We start from the raw sequence: 20,544 nt of genomic DNA on the forward strand, positions 1-20,544 counted from the left end.
TAAACTAAATTACAAAAAAAAAAACACTAAATTACAAAAAAAACAATTACAAAAAATAAAAAAAGATTACAAGAATTTTAAACTATTTACACCTACTCTAAGCCCCCTAAAAAAATAACAAAGCCCCCCAAAATAAAAAAATGCCCTACCCTATTCTAAAATAAAAATTGTAAAGCTCTTTTACCTTACCAGCCCTTAAAAGGGCCTTTTGCGGGGCATGCCCCAAAGAATTCTGCTCTTTTGTCTGTAAAAAAAAAAACATACAATACCCCCCCAACATTACAACCCACCACCCACATACCCCTAATCTAACCCAAACCCCCCTTAAATAAACCTAACACTAAGCCCCTGAAGATCTTCCTACCTTGTCTTCACCACACCGGGTATCACCGATCCGTCCAGAAGAGGGTCCGAAGTCTTCCTCCTATCCGTCAAGAAGAGCTCCTCCAGAGGGTCCAAAGTCTTCATCCTATCCAGGCAGAAGAGGACATCCGGACCGGCAGACATCTTCATCCAAGCGGCATCTTCTATCTTCTTCCATCCGGCGTGGAGCGGGACCATCTTCAAGCAGCCGACGCAGAGCCATCCTTCTTCACCGATGGACTAACGACGAATGAAGGTTCCTTTAAGGGACGTCATCCAAGATGGTGTCCCTCGAATTCCGAGGGACACCATCTTGGATGGTGATGAAGACTTTGGACCCTCTGGAGGAGCTCTTCTTGCCGGATAGGAGGAAGACTTTGGACCCTCTTCTGGACGGATCAGTGATACCCGGCGTGGTGAAGACAAGGTAGGAAGATCTTCAGGGGCTTAGTGTTAGGTTTATTTAAGGGGGGTTTGGGTTAAATTAGGTGTATGTGGGTTGTAATGTTGGGGGGTATTGTATGTTTTTTTTACAGGCAAAAGAGCAGAATTCTTTGGGGTATGCCCCGCAAAAGGCCCTTTTAAGGGCTGGTAAGGTAAAAGAGCTTTACAATTTTTATTTTAGAATAGGGTAGGGCATTTTTTTATTTTGGGGGGCTTTGTTATTTTTTAGGGGGGGTTAGAGTAGGTGTAATTAGTTTAAAATTCTTGTAATCTTTTTTTATTTTTTGTAATTTAGTGTTTGTTTTTGTAATTTAGTGTTTTTTTTTGTAATTTAGTTTAGTTGATATAATTGTAGATAATTGTAGATAGTTTATTTAATTTATTTATTGATAGTGTAGTGTTAGGTTTAATTGTAACTTAGGTTAGGATTTATTTTACAGGTAATTTTGTAATTATTTTAACTAGGTAGCTATTAAATAGTTATTAACTATTTAATAGCTATTGTACCTGGTTAAAATAAATACAAAGTTGCCTGTAAAATAAATATTAATCCTAAAATAGCTACAATATAATTATTATTTATATTTTAGCTATATTAGGGTTTATTTTACAGGTAAGTATTTAGCTTTAAATATGTATAATTTTTTTTAATAAGATTTATTTTATTTTGTTAGATTTAAATTATATTTAATTTAGGAGGGTGTTAGGGTTAGATTTAGACTTAGCTTTAGGGGTTAATACATTTATTAGAGTAGCGGCGAGGTCCGGTCGGCAGATTAGGGGTTAATACTTGAAGTTAGGTGTCGGCGATGTTAGGGAGTGCAGATTAGGGGTTAATACTATTTATTATAGGATTTTTGAGGCGGGAGTGAGGCAGATTAGGGGTTAATAACTTTATTATAGTAGCAGTGAGGTCCGGTCGGCAGATTAGGGGTTAATAATTGTAGGTAGGTAGCGGCAATGTGGGGGGGGGGCAGATTAGGGGTTAATAAATATTATGTAGGGGTCGGCGATGTTAGGGGCAGCAGATTAGGGGTACATAGGGATAATGTAGGTGGCGGTGGTGTGCGGTCGGCAGATTAGGGGTTAAAAAAATTTAATAGAGTGGCGGCGACGTGGGGGGGCCTCGGTTTAGCAGTACATAGGTAGTTTATGGGTGTTAGTGTACTTTAGAAAAAGAATAGCACTCACAGCGCTTAAAAGGACCAGTAGCTCCGGTCTAGGGTGGGCCCCCACTGCCCACAAGGATAAATACTGTTGGATATGGGTTTAGACAGGAGCGCCAATGAAGTCAAGGTCTGGTGTGTATGTGAGGGATGTGTTCACACTAATATAAATAGAACCCCTAAGTCAGGGCTACTTCCTTATGTTGAACTGCAGAGACTATAATACTTATGAAATGTGGATAAAGGTTAAAATCACAATTTTAATACATACATAAATCTGAATCCAAAATATATAAAAACATATGAGCTTAAAAACAATATAAGCTTAAAAACAATATAAATTAATGATACAGAATAATGGTAAAATAATGGTAAATCCAATTGGGTAATACAGAACAATGGTAAAATAATGGTAAAATAATGTCTACTAGTATAGTAGATACAGTATTAACAAAGATAGGAAAGCAGCAGAACATATGATTCACATGTGAAGAAAAACTAAAATGAGAGAGGGTGATCAAAAAAATAAAATAAACTAGTGTGTACACAAGCTAGTGTTGATCAAAAAATATATATAAAAAATTAAAAATGTTAACACAAAAAATTGAAAAAAATTAAGACAAAAAAGCTGGTTAACGAATCACACAGGGAGTGGTGTGTGAAAATGGTGTGTGACAAAAAATGACAGAAAAGGTAAGAACAATTGGGAAAAGTGTCAAATGTAGAACGTTATAAGTGAATACATATATGTATATTGGTGGCAGTGTTCTAATCCAATGACAAAAAGACGTACGAGGTCCTGAGAAATAATCCCGTAGGGGGATATAAGGAGGAATTAGAAGGGTTATTAGGAGAGGCACACGACAATGGGATTCTTAACATCAAAGAATACAGGTACATTAACATCAAATTCCCAATCACCCCTGTTTTCTATTACCTCCCTAAAATACACAAGACACTCATCAACCCCCCCGGGAAGACCCATAATATCAGGAATCGGGTCATTAACCAGTAACCTGTCGGAGTACCTAGACAGGGATTTACAGAGATATGTGCTACAACTACCATCTTACATAAGAGACTCTACTCAAGTATTGAACATATTGGAGAATATAGAATGGATGGAAGATTATCTACTAGTCACCTGTGACGTCACCTCCCTGTACACCAGTATACCGCATGAAGGAGGTCGGGAGGCGATAGAATATTTTCTAGAGAAAGATGACACAGTACCAGAACTTCAGAAGAGATTTATCATGGAGGGAATCAGCTATATTCTGACACATAACTACTTTAACCGCGATGGGAAGTTTTACAGACAGCTGTGCGGTATAGCTATGGGGACCAGGTTCGCGCCGAGCTATGCGAATCTCTACATGGGCAAGTGGGAACACATATTTTGGGAGTCCTGCCCAGCCAGCGCGGACCTGGTCGCCTATTATAGGTACATAGATGACATCATTATCATATGGAAAGGCTCCAAGGAAGATCTGGAGCATACCATCAGTGTCATGAATGATAACATCTGCAATTTAAAATTCACACATGAGATAAGTAGTACGGAAATCAACTTTTTAGATTTGAAAATAACAGTAGAAGATGGGAAACTCAAGACCTCCACATACTTCAAACCTGTGGATTGCAACAACTACATCCACAGCGACAGTTGCCATCATGTAAGATGGAAGGAGAACATACCCAAGGGGCAGTTACTGAGACTGAAAAAGAACTGCTCAGACCCAACCCTATGGGAAACACAGGCGGAAGAACTCAAGTCAAGATTCCTAGAAAGAGGATACAAAGAAGACAAAATAAATAAAGACATAGAAGAAGTGAGGAGAAGAGACCGCAAGGAACTACTCAAATATAAGAACAAGAAAAATATGATTGAAAACAACACCACCTCTATAGATGTCGCATTCATCACTCAGTATAGTGAGAACAGGCGCACCATAGAGAGAATCATAAAGAGACATTGGCATATACTCAAAAATGATGATATTATAGGAGAGACTCTCATGGATAAACCTAGATTCATATATAGGAAATCCAACAACCTAAAGACTATATTGTCTCCAAGTATTCCACGACTAGGGACAGCAGAAGAAAGAGACGTATCAGGCAAACACATTAAGGGTTTCTTTCCGTGCCCCACATGCAAGGCATGTAAGAGAGGCCTGAAGACGAAACATTTCCTCTCCCACTATTCAACCAAGAAACATGTGATTAAGGACCTGATCAGATGCAGCAACAAGGGGGTTATCTACATAGTGCAGTGCAGCTGCGGTCTCCAGTATGTGGGCCAGACATCTAGGGGCCTGAAGGACAGGATTCGGGAACATTTACTACAAATTGAACATGGCAGCACAGAGACTGCATTATACAGGCATTTTGCACTTCAACATAAAGGCAACATGAAAGACCTCAGCTTCTACGGGATTCAAATAATTAAACCAAATTGGAGGGGAGGAGATTATGAAAAGCAACTCTTGATATCAGAGTCGAGATGGATCTTCAAATTAGATTGTCTCTTTCCCAAAGGTCTAAATAATAAGGAAGACCTTGCCCATTTATTGAATTTAAAATAATGGGTATTCTGAGACCATCAACATGATGAGCCACATACAGAACGTATATTAAACAGACAGTGTGATCTGCAATCTATCGAAAGTCCCATACATAGGGTAATTTGAGAAGCATAGAAACTCCCCAGTTTTGAGATCTTGAGGGTAAGATCTCACTAGGGCACCTTACTCAAACAAACATGCTACCACAAATAGTGGACAACAAAGACCAATGTAGGCACATCACGGAATAAGTGTGGCCCAGAAATTAAGACTATGATCCATACAGACACAACGAATGAACTACATTCTGGGAATGACTCATATTACTCATAAAAGGGGTAATAGAGGAAACATATCATATAAGGCTCCAGCACAAAGTCTTGAACTAGTCTAGTACTATACCATTTCCAAATCTGATAAGATCTAATCCCCAAGCCTTCCAGTATCCCTTACCAACCATATAAGTTAAGTAATTAATTACACATAAGCCTAAAATCACACTATTCCATACTCTGATAGAGCTCAAACAGTATCCCCATATCTCCATACACAGACTTCTTATTAATGCCTCATACTAATACCTTGCTTATTCTCCTATGTATTTTGAATATGTAACTAAAGGGGGGTGATAGAATAGAGGAAGGAGACCACACAGGTTTCATAAGCGTTTTATTGTTTTTAAAGTTCTCTATGGTTTATACATTTTGACATGCAAGTATGTGACAAGTTCCGCCGCTGACTCTAGATATTGAAACACCCAACTATATACTGTATACACAACAAATTTCATGACTATAGACACGAAGAATATTTCCAAATAACATTTATTAGAACTATTCCCTTGCAGCTTTCCAAATAACATTTATTAGAACCATTCCCTTGCAGCTTAGGTTGTTTACCGCATGATGTCCAATACGGAAAAAACCCTGGGTAACGACACACTGGAACCTGACTTCCAGTTTCACGTACCCCAACTTCTGGTTTGGCGCATTGACCCCGAAACCGGAAGTAGAAAACACGGGTAAACATCCGGTTTAGCGCAACAGTAGCTGAGACCGAGAGGGGCTTATATGATGGATAATAGCCATAAAGAGGTCTATAGACAGTAACAACAAACCACATGCATATAAGCTGACTATTTTGGCAACAGCAGATTGAATAAACTAGTGCTAATACGACAAATAGTTTTGTATACAACTACCAGAAAGACAATATCCGGGTTAAAACTAACACTTCCGGTATAGTACTTCCTATGTCTAGTGCTAACACGACAAATAGTTTTGCATACAACTACCAGAGAGACAATATCCGGGTTAAAACTAACACTTCCGGTATAGTACTTCCTATGTCAAAAGTTACTTTTTTTGGCGCCATTTGAAGGCTAATCTGATTGGTAGCATACAGATATATAAGACCGTGCTCACCTAACCATATACTAGTCTTGAGAAAGGCCCCAACTGAGGGCCGAAACGCGTTGGCAACTATATGGTGAACTATATTTCTTGATTCATTTATATTTTATCAGTATTATACTATGATATCTTTTTCTGTCCTTAGGTTTTGAGGATTTCCCAGCTTCTATTTTTATTTATTTTTTTTTCCCATTGGTATTTTGATTTTCTCTTTGCCTTGTTCTCAAGGTTTGGAACGTTTTTTTACCTATTGGATTCATTGGAGGATTTGAACTGTTTATTGGAACTATCTTTTTCACTATATGCTTTGGACACACTTTTTTCATCAGGATCACCATAATGTCACCACCATTTGATGTTTATGGACATTAGTTTGTAATATTTTATACTATATTTTAGTTTGGATTAGAACACTGCCACCAATATACATATATGTATTCACTTATAACGTTCTACATTTGACACTTTTCCCAATTGTTCTTACCTTTTCTGTCATTTTTTGTCACACACCATTTTCACACACCACTCCCTGTGTGATTCGTTAACCAGCTTTTTTGTGTTAATTTTTTTCAATTTTTTGTGTTAACATTTTTCATTTTTTATATATATTTTTTTATCAACACTAGCTTGTGTACACACTAGTTTATTTTATTTTTTTGATCACCCTCTCTCATTTTAGTTTTTCTTCACATGTGAATCATATGTTCTGCTGCTTTCCTATCTTTGTTAATACTGTATCTACTATACTAGTAGACATTATTTTACCATTATTTTACCATTGTTCTGTATTACCCAATTGGATAGACTTAATCCCTATGGAGTAGAGGGTAGTTAAGTCTTACAAAAACTTCTACAACTCTATGTACACCATTCTTATACCCATAATATAAAGGTATTGCTACTATTTGATCTGGGACACTCTGCCCCTGTAGGGACATTTATCCCTATCATTATTCTGTATCATTAATTTATATTGTTTTTAAGCTTATATTGTTTTTAAGCTCATATGTTTTTATATATCTTGGATTCAGATTTATGTATGTATTAAAATTGTGATTTTAACCTTTATCCACATTTCATAAGTATTATAGTCTCTGCAGTTCAACATAAGGAAGTAGCCCTGACTTAGGGGTTCTATTTATATTAGTGTGAACACATCCCTCACATACACACCAGACCTTGACTTCATTGGCGCTCCTGTCTAAACCCATATCCAACAGTGTTAGTGTACTTAAGAGCACAGTAGTGAAGAGCTTTATGAACCGGCGTTAGCCCAGAAAACTCTTAACTCCTGGCTTTTCTCTGCGGCTGGAGTCTTGTCGTTAGATTTCTAACGCTCACTTCAGCCAAGACTCTAAATACCAGCGTTAGAAAGATCCCATTGAAAAGATAGGATACGCAATTGGCGTAGGGGAATCTGCGGTATGGAAAAGTCGCGGCTGGATGAACCGGCGTTAGCCCAGAAAACTCTTAACTCCTGGCTTTTCTCTGCGGCTGGAGTCTTGTCGTTAGATTTCTAACGCTCACTTCAGCCAAGATTCTAAATACCAGCGTTAGAAAGATCCCATTGAAAAGATAGGATACGCAATTGGCGTAGGGGAATCTGCGGTATGCAAAAGTTGCGGCTGGAAAGTGAGCATTAGACCCTTTTATGACTGACTCTAAATACCAGTGGGCGGTAAAAACCAGCGTTAGGACCCCCTAATGCTGGTTTGGACGGCTAACGCAGAACTCTAAATCTAGGCGTTATTATGGAATACATAATAAAATAATAATTAAACATTTCTGTAAGTTGTTAGAACATTACTGAAAAAAATGTTTATAGAGTAAAAGACACATGTTCTTAAGTTTAAATAATTTATTAGAGACTTACCTGTCCAGATTTGGCATTTTCACATACAAAAGTTTCGTAATATTTAGCAAGAGCTGGTGCATGATCGTTAATGTCCAATATTTTAATATATACTTGAGCAAGTGCACTTTGCTTGGGGTTTTCTAAAATAAGTTTAAAGACCACAATTAATTACAATTAATTAGTAGGACCATTTTAAATTCACTTACTTTAAAATAAGTATTATAATTTATTTGTGTTGTGCTATTATTTATGTCATTCAAATAGTAATATAACTTTATTTTCAGAATGTAATAAATATTTTTTTTAAAGTAATTAATTAAACGATGAGTATGAAGTATTAGTATATTATAATTAGTATAACACACTTACTTTGATATTTGAAATACATCAACCATTAACTCACTTGTTTCTGTTGCTATTACAGAAATGTTGTACCAGGAGCTTTCTTCTCGGTCAAGAGTGGCTGATAGAAATATTGAACCATTTCCTGAGTAAATATTAAATATTCTATCCAAATCAGTATTGCGATCAATTGTATATCTGTTTGAAAAGAAAGGTTAATATATTTTTGTGTTATATGTCAGTGCACACATCAACTGTGAAATAATTAATTTATTGTGACATAATTTATTTATGTATACCCTTAAATGAACTATTCCTTAACAGTAGAATGGATGTTCTAACTTTCAAGACTGTGCTAGAAGCAGGCTTCCTGATATTTATAAATAAAAGCAAATGCACGTGTTGTTACAGTTTAAAATAGCATATTCCTGATACATCTTCATGGTCTCTACCAAGACAGTTGATGTTATGCATAAATATATATCTCTCAGCAAACTTTCAGAAACGGCTTTCGTTTATAAGGTTAGCTTTAACTCCATGTATCACATGTACCTCCTGTATATGTGCAAATGCGGAAAAAACACTACATTTAAAGGGACACAATACTCATAAGCTAAATCACTTGAAAATTATGCAGTATAACTGCAAAAAGCTGACAAATATCACCTGAGCATCTCTATGTAAAAAAGGAAGATATTTTACCTCACAATCTCCTCAGCTCAGCAGAGTAAGTGCTGTGTAAAACGTTATGATTCAACTGCTGCCCAGCTGCAGGTTAAAAAAAAAATTGTGGAAATTAACTGCAGCCAATAAGCATCAACAGTGCTGAGGTCATGAACTCTTTTACTGTGATCTTATGAGATTTGACTTAACTCTCATGAGATTTCATAGTAAACTTCCTTAAACTGAATAGGGAAATAACATGAGAGTGCACAAGGCTCATTCCCTTAGCTTTTCCAGGACAGACATACTGATTTGCTGCTTAGAAGTCCTTTAAATGGGACGTGGTTACTGAGGAACTTTTGAGGTAAAATATCTTTCTTTTTTACATAGAGATGTTCAGGTGATATTTTCTAGTCAGCTTTTTACAGCTATACTGCATCACTTTCAAGTGTTTCAACATTTAGGTATTATGGCCCTTTAAAGGGAAATCCAACTCATATTTATATGTGTACAGTACTCTATATAATCACAGTAAGGCACCAAATTGCAAAAGATCTGCATTCAAACTAACGGCTAGATTTAGAGTTCTGCGGCCAAAGGGGTGCGTTAGCTACGCATGCTTTTTTTCCCCCCGCACCTTTTAAATACCGCTGGTATTTAGAGTTCACAGAATGGCTGCGTTAGGCTCCAAAAAAGGGAGCGTAGAGCATATTTACCGCCACTGCAACTCTCGATACCAGCGTTGCTTGCGGACGCGGCCAGCTTCAAAAACGTGCTCATGCACGATTCCCCCATAGAAAACAATGGGGAAGTTTGAGCTGAAAAAAAACCTAACACCTGCAAAAAAGCAGCGTTAAGCTCCTAACGCAGCCCCATTGTTTCCTATGGGGAAACACTTCCTAAGTCTGCACCTAACACCCTAACATGAACCCCGAGTCTAAACACCCCTAACCTTAAACTTATTAACCCTTAATCTGCCGCCCCCGCTATCGCTGACCCCTGCATATTATTATTAACCCCTAATCTGCCGCTCCGTACACCGTTGCAACCTACATTATACCTATGTACCCCTAATCTGCTGCCCCTAACACCGCCGACCCCTATATTATATTTATTAACCCCTAATCTGCCGCCCCGCTATCGCTGACCCCTGCATATTATTATTAACCCCTAATCTGCCGCTCCGTACACCGCCGCAACCTATGTTATCCCTATGTACCCCTAATCTGCTGCCCCTAACACCGCCAACCCCTATATTATATTTATTAACCCCTAATCTGCCGCCCCCAACGTCGCCTCCACCTGCCTACAATAATTAACCCCTAATCTGCCGACCGGATCTCACCGCTACTCTAATAAATGTATTAACCCCTAAAGCTAAGTCTAACCCTAACACTAACACCCCCCTAAGTTAAATATAATTTAAATCTAACAAAATAAATTAACTCTTATTAAATAAATTAATCCTATTTAAAGCTAAATACTTACCTGTAAAATAAACTCTAATATAGCTACAATATAAATTATAATTATATTGTAGCTATTTTAGGATTAATATTTATTTTACAGGTAACTTTGTATTTATTTTAACCAGGTACAATAGCTATTAAATAGTCAATAACTATTTAATAGCTACCTAGTTAAAATAATTACAAAATTACCTGTAAAATAAATCCTAACCTAAGTTACAATTAAACCTAACACTACACTATCAATAAATTAGTTAAATAAAATACCTACAATTAAATACAATTAAATAAACTAACTAAAGTACAAAAAATAAAAAAGAACTAAGTTACAAAAAATAAAATTTTTTTTACAAACATTAGAAAAATATTACAACAATTTTAAACTAATTACACCTACTCTAAGCCCCCTAATAAAATAACAAAGACCCCCAAAATGAAAAAATGCCCTACCCTATTCTAAAATTAAAATAGAAAAGCTCTTTTACCTTACCAGCCCTTAAAAGGGCCATTTGCGGGGCATGCCCCAAAGAATTCAGCTCTTTTGCCTGGAAAAAAAACATACAATACCCCCCCCAACATTACAACCCACCACCCACATACCCCTAATCTAACCCAAACCCCCCTTAAATAAACCTAACACTAAGCCCCTGAAGATCTTCCTACCTTATCTTCACCACACCGGGTATCAGCGATCCGCCCAGGCTCCGCTGTCTTGATCCAAGCCCAAGCGGGGGGCTGAAGACATCCATCCTCCGGCTGAAGTCTTGATCCAAGCGGGCAGAAGAGGACATCCGGACCGGCAAACATCTTCATCCAAGCCGCATCTTCTATGTTCTTCCATCCGATGACAACCGGCTGATCTTCAAGACCTCCAGCGCGGATCCATCCATCTTCACCGACGACTTCCCGACGAATGACGGTTCCTTTAAGGGACGTCATCCAAGATGGCGTCCCTTGAATTCCGATTGGCTGATAGGATTCTATCAGCCAATCGGAATTAAGGTAGGAAAATTCTGATTGGCTGATGGAATCAGCCAATCAGATTCAAGTTCAATCCGATTGGCTTATCCGATCAGCCAATCAGATTGAGATTGCATTCTATTGGCTGTTCCGATTAGCCAATAGTATGCGAGCTCAATCTGATTGGCTGATCGGATCAGCCAATCGGATTGAACTTGAATCTGTTTGCCGGTTCGGATGTCCTCTTCTGCCCGCTTGGATCAAGACTTCAGCCGGAGGATGGATGTCTTCAGCCCCCCGCTTGGGCTTGGATCAAGACATCGGAGCCTGGACGGATCGCTGATACCCGGTGTGGTGAAGATAAGGTAGGAAGATCTTCAGGGGCTTAGTGTTAGGTTTATTTAAGGGGGGTTTGGGTTAGATTAGGGGTATGTGGGTGGTGGGTTGTAATGTTGGGGGGGGGTATTGTATGTTTTTTTTTCCAGGCAAAAGAGCTGAATTCTTTGGGGCATGCCTTTTAAGGGCTGGTAAGGTAAAAGAGCTTTTCTATTTTAATTTTAGAATAGGGTAGGGCATTTTTTTATTTTGGGGGTCTTTGTTATTTTATTAGGGGGCTTAGAGTAGGTGTAATTAGTTTAAAATTGTTGTAATATTTTTCTTATGTTTGTAAATATTTTTTTATTTTTTGTAACTTAGTTCTTTTTTATTTTTTGTACTTTAGTTAGCTTATTTAATTGTATTTAATTGTAGGTATTTTATGTAATTAATTTATTGATAGTGTAGTGTTAGGTTTAATTGTAGATAATTGTAGGTATTTTATTTAATTAATTTATTGCTAGTGTAGTGTTAGGTTTAATTGTAACTTAGGTTAGGATTTATTTTACAGTTAATTTTGTAATTATTTTAACTAGGTAGCTATTAAATAGTTATTGACTATTTAATAGCTATTGTACCTGGTTAAAATAAATACAAAGATACCTGTAAAATAAATATTAATCCTAAAATAGCTACAATATAATTATAATTTATATTGTAGCTATATTAGGGTTTATTTTACAGGTAAGTATTTAGCTTTAAATATGATTAATTTATTTAATAAGAGTTAATTTATTTTGTTAGATTTAAATTATATTTAATTTAGGGGGGTGTTAGTGTTAGGGTTAGACTTAGCTTTAGGGGTTAATACATTTATTAGAGTAGCGGTGAGATCCGGTCGGCAGATTAGGGGTTAATTATTGTAGGTAGGTGGAGGCGACGTTGGGGCGGCAGATTAGGGGTTAATAAATATAATATAGGGGTCGGCGGTGTTAGGGGCAGCAGATTAGGGGTACATAGGGATAACGTAGGTTGCAGCGGTTTGCGGTCGGCAGATTAGGGGTTAATAATTGTAGGTAGGTGGCGGCGACGTTGGGGGTGGCAGATTAGGGGTTAATAAATATTATGTAGGTGTCGGCGGTACTAGGGGCAGCAGATTAGGGGTACATAGGGATAAAGTAGGTGGTGGCGGTGTGCGGTCGGCAGATTAGGGTTTAAAAAATTTTAATAGAGTGGCGGCGATGTGGGGGGACCTCGGTTTAGGGGTACATAGGTAGTTTATGGGTGTTAGTGTACTTTAGAGCACAGTAGTTAAGAGCTTTATAAACCGGCGTTAGCCCAGAAAGCTCTTAACTACTGACTTTTTTCTGCGGCTGGAGTTTTGTTGTTAGATTTCTAACGCTCACTTCATCCAAGACTCTAAATACCAGTGTTAGAAAGATCCCATTGAAAAGATAGGATACGCAAATGGCGTAGGGGGATCTGCGGTATGGAAAAGTCGCGGCTGCAAAGTGAGCGTTAGACCCTTTTCTGACTGACTCTAAATACCAGCGGTAGCCCAAAACCAGCGTTAGGAGCCTCTAACGCTGGTTTTGACGGCTACCGCCAAACTCTAAATCTAGCCGTTAATATTTTAAATAAATTAAACTATTATCTTGATGGGAAAATGTAAACTGTTGAACATTAAAGGAACATATCCTTGGAAAAAGCTCTTCCTTTGCTGATGCAGTTTAGCTAATACACTAACTAAGCAATCACAGTGTAGAAAATAGTATGAATAAGAATCTAAAGTTTGCAGTATGCATCAAAACCTCTCATCATTGTACCTTGAAATCCCACAGTTTTCAGAGCTAATCACAGAAGCACATTGTAGCATATTTATTGTGCCTAATTTTAGGGAATTCAACCTAAGTTTTAGGTGACTTAAAAGCAACATAACCCCCCTAATGTTTTCTTTTATGATTCAGAAACCTCATAAAATTGTGAACAACTTTCCAGTTTACTTACTTACTATTTTCTTATTTGCTTCACACTCTTGGCATGCTTTGTTGAAAAAGCAGCAATGCATTACTGGGAGCTAGCTGAAAGTCAATGATAAAAGGCATATATTTTCAGCCACCCATCAGCATTTTCTCAGCCTATCTAGGTATACTTTTCAACAAAGGATACAAAGAGACTGAAACAAAAAAGATAATAGAAATAAATTGGAAAGTTATTAATTTAACAATTATCCTTTCTTTTGACTGTAAACCTCAGTGGGAACCCCAGGAAATGCAATGCTTACACAGTTATTATGGGGTTTTATAAATCATATAAATTGAGATATAAGTTAAAAGGGGTATATGATAAATTCATTTAGATTAGATCATTTAAAATTAATATCAAATTAAAATAGCACTTAAAAGTACCATCTTTTTCTCTCCCTTAGGCCTAGATTTAGAGTTCGGCGGTAAAAGGGCTGTTAACGCTCCGCGGGTTTTTTTCTGGCCGCACCATAAATTTAACTCTGGTATCGAGAGTTCAAACAAATGCTGCGTTAGGCTCCAAAAAAGGAGCGTAGAGCATTTTTACCGCAAATGCAACTCTCGATACCAGAGTTGCTTACGGACGCGGCCGGCATCAAAAACGTGCTCGTGCACGATTCTCCCATAGGAAACAATGGGGCTGTTTGAGCTGAAAAAAAACCTAACACCTGCAAAAAAGCAGCGTTCAGCTCCTAACGCAGCCCCATTGTTTCCTATGGGGAAACACTTCCTACGTCTGCACCTAACACCCTAACATGTACCCCGAGTCTAAACACCCCTAACCTTACACTTATTAACTCCTAATCTGCCGCCCCCGCTATCGCTGACCCCTGCATTACACTTTTAACCCCTAATCTGCCGCTCCGTAAACCGCCGCCACCTACGTTATCCCTATGTACCCCTAATCTGCTGCCCTAACATCGCCGACCCCTATGTTATATTTATTAACCCCTAATCTGCCCCCCACAACGTCGCCGACACCTGCCTACACTTATTAACCCCTAATCTGCCGAGCGGACCTGAGCGCTACTATAATAAAGTTATTAACCCCTAATCCGCCTCACTAACCCTATCATAAATAGTATTAACCCCTAATCTGCCCTCCCTAACATCGCCGACACCTACCTTCAATTATTAACCCCTAATCTGCCGACCGGAGCTCACCGCTATTCTAATAAATGTATTAACCCCTAAAGCTAAGTCTAACCCTAACACTAACACCCCCCTAAGTTAAATATAATTTTTATCTAACGAAATAAATTAACTCTTATTAAATAAATGATTCCTATTTAAAGCTAAATACTTACCTGTAAAATAAATCCTAATATAGCTACAATATAAATTATAATTATATTATAGCTATTTTAGGATTAATATTTATTTTACAGGCAACTTTGTAATTATTTTAACCAGGTACAATAGCTATTAAATAGTTAAGAACTATTTAATAGTTACCTAGTTAAAATAATAACAAATTTACCTGTAAAATAAATCCTAACCTAAGATATAATTAAACCTAACACTACCCTATCAATAAAATAATTAAATAAACTACCTACAATTACCTACAATTAACCTAACACTACACTATCAATAAATTAATTAAACACAATTGCTACAAATAAATAAAATTAAATAAACTATCTAAAGTACAAAAAATAAAAAAGAACTAAGTTACAGAAAATAATAAAATATTTACAAAGATAAGAAAAATATTACAACAATTTTAAACTAATTACACCTACTCTAAGCCCCCTAATAAAATAACAAAGCCCCCCAAAATAAAAAATTCACTACCCTATTCTAAAATACAAATATTACAAGCTCTTTTACCTTACCAGCCCTGAACAGGGCCCTTTGCGGGGCATGCCCCAAGAATTTCAGCTCTTTTGCCTGTAAAAAAAAACATACAATACCCCCCCCCCCCAACATTACAACCCACCACCCACATACCCCTAATCTAACCCAAACCCCCGTTAAATAAACCTAACACTACCCCCCTGATGATCTTCCTACCTTGTCTTCACCATGCCAGGTTCACCGATCCGTCCTGGCTCCAAGATCTTCATCCAACCCAAGCGGGGGCTAGACATCCACTGAAGAAGTCCAGAAGAGGGTCCAAAGTCTTCCTCCTATCCGGCAAGAAGAGGACATCCGGACCGGCAAACATCTTCTCCAAGCGGCATCTTCTATCTTCTTCCATCCGATGACGACCGGCTCCATCTTGAAGACCTCCAGCGCGGATCCATCCTCTTCTTCCGACGACTAGACGACGAATGACGGTTCCTTTAAGGGACGTCATCCAAGATGGCGTCCCTCGAATTCCGATTGGCTGATAGGATTCTATCAGCCAATCGGAATTAAGGTAGGAATTTTCTGATTGGCTGATGGAATCAGCCAATCAGAATCAAGTTCAATCCGATTGGCTGATCCAATCAGCCAATCAGATTGAGCTCGCATTCTATTGGCTGATCGGAACAGCCAATCAGAAAATTCCTACCTTAATTCCGATTGGCTGATAGAATCCTATCAGCCAATCGGAATTCGAGGGACGCCATCTTGGATGACGTCCCTTAAAGGAACCGTCATTCGTCGTCTAGTCGTCGGAAGAAGAGGATGGATCCGCGCTGGAGGTCTTCAAGATGGAGCCGGTCGTCATCGGATGGAAGAAGATAGAAGATGCCGCTTGGAGAAGATGTTTGCCGGTCCGGATGTCCTCTTCTTGCCGGATAGGAGGAAGACTTTGGACCCTCTTCTGGACTTCTTCAGTGGATGTCTAGCCCCCGCTTGGGTTGGATGAAGATCTTGGAGCCAGGACGGATCGGTGAACCTGGCATGGTGAAGACAAGGTAGGAAGATCATCAGGGGGGTAGTGTTAGGTTTATTTAAGGGGGGTTTGGGTTAGATTAGGGGTATGTGGGTGGTGGGTTGTAATGTTGGGGGGGGGTATTGTATGTTTTTTTTTACAGGCAAAAGAGCTGAAATTCTTGGGGCATGCCCCGCAAAGGGCCCTGTTCAGGGCTGGTAAGGTAAAGAGCTTGTAATATTTGTATTTTAGAATAGGGTAGGGAATTTTTTATTTTGGGGGGCTTTGTTATTTTATTAGGGGGCTTAGAGTAGGTGTAATTAGTTTAAAATTGTTGTAATATTTTTCTTATCTTTGTAAATATTTTATTATTTTCTGTAACTTAGTTCTTTTTTATTTTTTGTACTTTAGATAGTTTATTTAATTTTATTTATTTGTAGCAATTGTGTTTAATTAATTTATTGATAGTGTAGTGTTAGGTTAATTGTAGGTAATTGTAGGTAGTTTATTTAATTATTTTATTGATAGGGTAGTGTTAGGTTTAATTATATCTTAGGTTAGGATTTATTTTACAGGTAAATTTGTTATTATTTTAACTAGGTAACTATTAAATAGTTCTTAACTATTTAATAGCTATTGTACCTGGTTAAAATAATTACAAAGTTGCCTGTAAAATAAATATTAATCCTAAAATAGCTATAATATAATTATAAATTATATTGTAGCTATATTAGGATTTATTTTACAGGTAAGTATTTAGCTTTAAATAGGAATTATTTATTTAATAAGAGTTAATTTATTTCGTTAGATAAAAATTATATTTAACTTAGGGGGGTGTTAGTGTTAGGGTTAGACTTAGCTTTAGGGGTTAATACATTTATTAGAATAGCGGTGAGCTCCGGTCGGCAGATTAGGGGTTAATAATTGAAGGTAGGTGTCGGCGATGTTAGGGAGGGCAGATTAGGGGTTAATACTATTTATGATAGGGTTAGTGAGGCGGATTAGGGGTTAATAACTTTATTATAGTAGCGCTCAGGTCCGCTCGGCAGATTAGGGGTTAATAAGTGTAGGTAGGTGTCGGCGACGTTGTGGGGGGCAGATTAGGGGTTAATAAATATAACATAGGGGTCGGCGATGTTAGGGGTAGCAGATTAGGGGTACATAGGGATAACGTAGGTGGCGGCGATTTGCGGTCGGAAGATTAGGGGTTAATTATTTTAAGTAGCTTGCGGCGACGTTGTGGGGGGCAAGTTAGGGGTTAATAGATATAATACAGGGGTCGGCGGTGTTAGGGGCAGCAGATTAGGGGTACATAAGTATAACGTAGGTAGCGGTCGGCAGATTAGGGGTTAAAATTTTTAATCGAGTGGCGGCGATGTGGGGGGACCTCGGTTTAGGGGTACATAGGTAGTTTATGGGTGTTAGTGTACTTTAGGGTACAGTAGTTAAGAGCTTTATAAACCGGCGTTAGCCAGAAAGCTCTTAACTCCTGCTATTTTCAGGCGGCTGGAATCTTGTCGTTAGAGCTCTAACGCTCACTGCAGAAACGACTCTAAATACCGGCGTTAGGAAGATCCCATTGAAAAGATAGGCTACGCAAATGGCGTAGGGGGATCTGCGGTATGGAAAAGTCGCGGCTGTAAAGTGAGCGTTAGACCCTTTAATCACTGACTCCAAATACCAGCGGGCGCCCAAAACCAGCGTTAGGAGCCTCTAACGCTGGTTTTGACGGCTACCGCCGAACTCTAAATCTAGGCCTAAATGTTTAATCAGATCGTTTTCATCTTTAAAATCTTAAAAAAAATTAAACATTGTTTTTTTTAAAGGGCTAAAAAAAAACATTGCATGCTCTAATCCACCACATTTGAGTCGTGCAACTAGCAACGCAGATTGGAAAAGTGGTGCTTTTCACTTGGGACTGGGGTTTAACACACAATAGTCTAGGGTTAATAGTCTAAAAGATTTGAGCATGTCATTTTAGGACTATAATGGTCCTTTAAGCTATTTGTGAAGTTGTTGCAAGAGATTTTGCAGACCTAAACAGAAATAAAATATGTACAGCCAATGTTAAAACTTTGTGATAGTATAGATAAGTATTGATGATGACTGCTAAATGTATTTGAATGTTGGTTGTGCTTACTTAGAGGAACATTAAGTCAATTTTGTTATGCATCAGAAACCATTCACAGCATTATAACAAATCTGTGTATGGGTTCACAAACTGGAGATGGGGTTGTGGGTGATCCATGGGTGTGTTTGAACGGGCTGTGGGCAGGACATGGCTCAATCTTTCCCTTTAAACAGGGAGATAATGAGGCTGTTTTATACAGGGGTCTATACCTCCCAACCAGGGCCATTTTAGGGGCAGGCAAATAGGGCAATAGGTGAGAAAAAGGAAGAAAAACCCACTCCTGGCTCTATAAGAAAAAAGAATACTACCCTTTTTAATAACAAATTTGCACACCAAATTATTGCCCCCAGCCACATTAAAAATACATAGCCTTTGCCTTTTTAATTAGCCGGTATCTGCAGCAAAATAAGCACCCCGACTGAGCACTGATAGTATACAGTGTACTCTGCTGCTTTACAGCAGAGCTTGATTGTGCCATGCACCCCAAAGTTCAAACTTACTAAAAATTGTGACCTGGTGTTGGGTTAAATATTAGGCCCTGAGGAGAAGCGCAGGAATGACTGCTACATTTTATCCGGTAGAGGCTTTAAGTGACAGCAGGAGATGAATGTTATGATCTCAGGACAGCAGCTGGGGCTGGGCATTTAGCATGGAGAAAACAGCCAGCATGAGTGATATGTTTACTTGTGCAAATTGTCTGCTGGTTTTATGGCCTTCTCCCTTCACAACCACAGCACAGTTAGCTACACAGTAACAGCAAGTCCTGTGTCTCCAGCTAGTATCTCCTATGTCTGTGTGCTATGAAATTGTGGGGAGGGGAGCATAAGTGGGACTTAGTAGATACTGTATATGTTTAATTGGAACTAATTGCACAAATCTAAAAGGTAGGATAAATGTACTTCCTTCTGAAAAAATAATTATATATATATATATATATACACTGTATGTGTATGTATCTCAATGTAAGAGTTGCTCTATGTGCTGTGTATATATATATAAAAAATGTTGTTTTAATTCACTGTTGAAAATCGATCTGTCAAAGGCATACATCTGTCCCCATTTGTAAGGAACTGATCAAGCTACCTTAATCAACATTTTTTTTTTCTTGTGAAGCATTTTTCATTTTTAACCCTTAAATGCTAGTCTACATGGTTCATGTAAATTCATAAAATTATGCATTTTATGATTTTTTTTTCAATATGGAAATTTGAAACTAATTCAGTGCAACAACCACATGTCTATAAAATAGTGAATTTACTCATTTATAGAAATAACATAATTATACTTACCTGAAAAATTATCCATTCAATTACTAGTGGGAATACAACTCCTGGCCACCAGGTGGAGGCAAAGAACACCCCAGCAAAGCTTCAAGTATCCTCCCATTACCCACAATCTCCAGTCATTCAGCTGATGAATTATGGAAAGAGAAGACACAAAGGGCATAGAGGTGCCTGAGGTTTAGAAAAATGACAAAAAGGCGTCTTTAAAATAAGTGCATGTAGTGGACTCTCCATACCAGGAAAAAAAAAAGTTTTTATCAGGTAAGTGTAAATTATGTTTTATTTCCAATGGCATGGAGAGTCCACAAATCCATTCAATTACTAGTTGGAACTGCCCAGCTGTCTCATAAGCCAATCAAAAAACACTTCTCAACTGTCACGCTGCCTCCGCACCGCTGCTCGCTATGGCTGTTGCCATAGACGTGGCAGTGGCGACTCATTGCTATGGCTATTGCCATAGATGCGGCGGTGTTTCAGAGCGTCTGGTGATGATGTCATCACCACACACTGTCTCTCTCTCCTGGATGCCGCTCCTGATTGCACCTGTGTGTCCTCCTTGGCTCCAATCTGCGCCTATGTAAGTACTCTATTTTCATTACTACACTGCCCAAGTATAGGTGTAACTGTGTGTACTCCTGGGTGCTGTATTACTTGTATTGCTGGATTGCCATATTTTTACTGAACTCTGCCTGTCTGACCACTCTTCTTGCATATCCCTTGTACTGCTGGATTGCTATATCGTTA

General features: G+C 38.2%; 1 protein-coding gene across 1 annotated transcript in view; it reads right to left on the minus strand.

The window, feature by feature from the left end:
- Positions 1 to 20,544, minus strand: part of LOC128661588 (cadherin-9-like) — a 569,287-nt gene that overhangs the window by 44,795 nt on the left and 503,948 nt on the right. The window contains exons 7-8 of the mRNA XM_053715826.1: positions 8,211 to 8,347; positions 7,826 to 7,947 (exon numbers count right to left, since the gene is read on the minus strand). Of these exons, the coding sequence (XP_053571801.1) occupies positions 7,826 to 7,947; positions 8,211 to 8,347 (259 nt within the window). The remainder of the gene's footprint in view (positions 1 to 7,825; positions 7,948 to 8,210; positions 8,348 to 20,544) is intronic.

The sequence above is a fragment of the Bombina bombina genome, chromosome 5 (genome assembly GCF_027579735.1).
Source record: "Bombina bombina isolate aBomBom1 chromosome 5, aBomBom1.pri, whole genome shotgun sequence".
In the NCBI taxonomy this organism is placed as follows: Eukaryota; Metazoa; Chordata; class Amphibia; order Anura; family Bombinatoridae; genus Bombina; species Bombina bombina.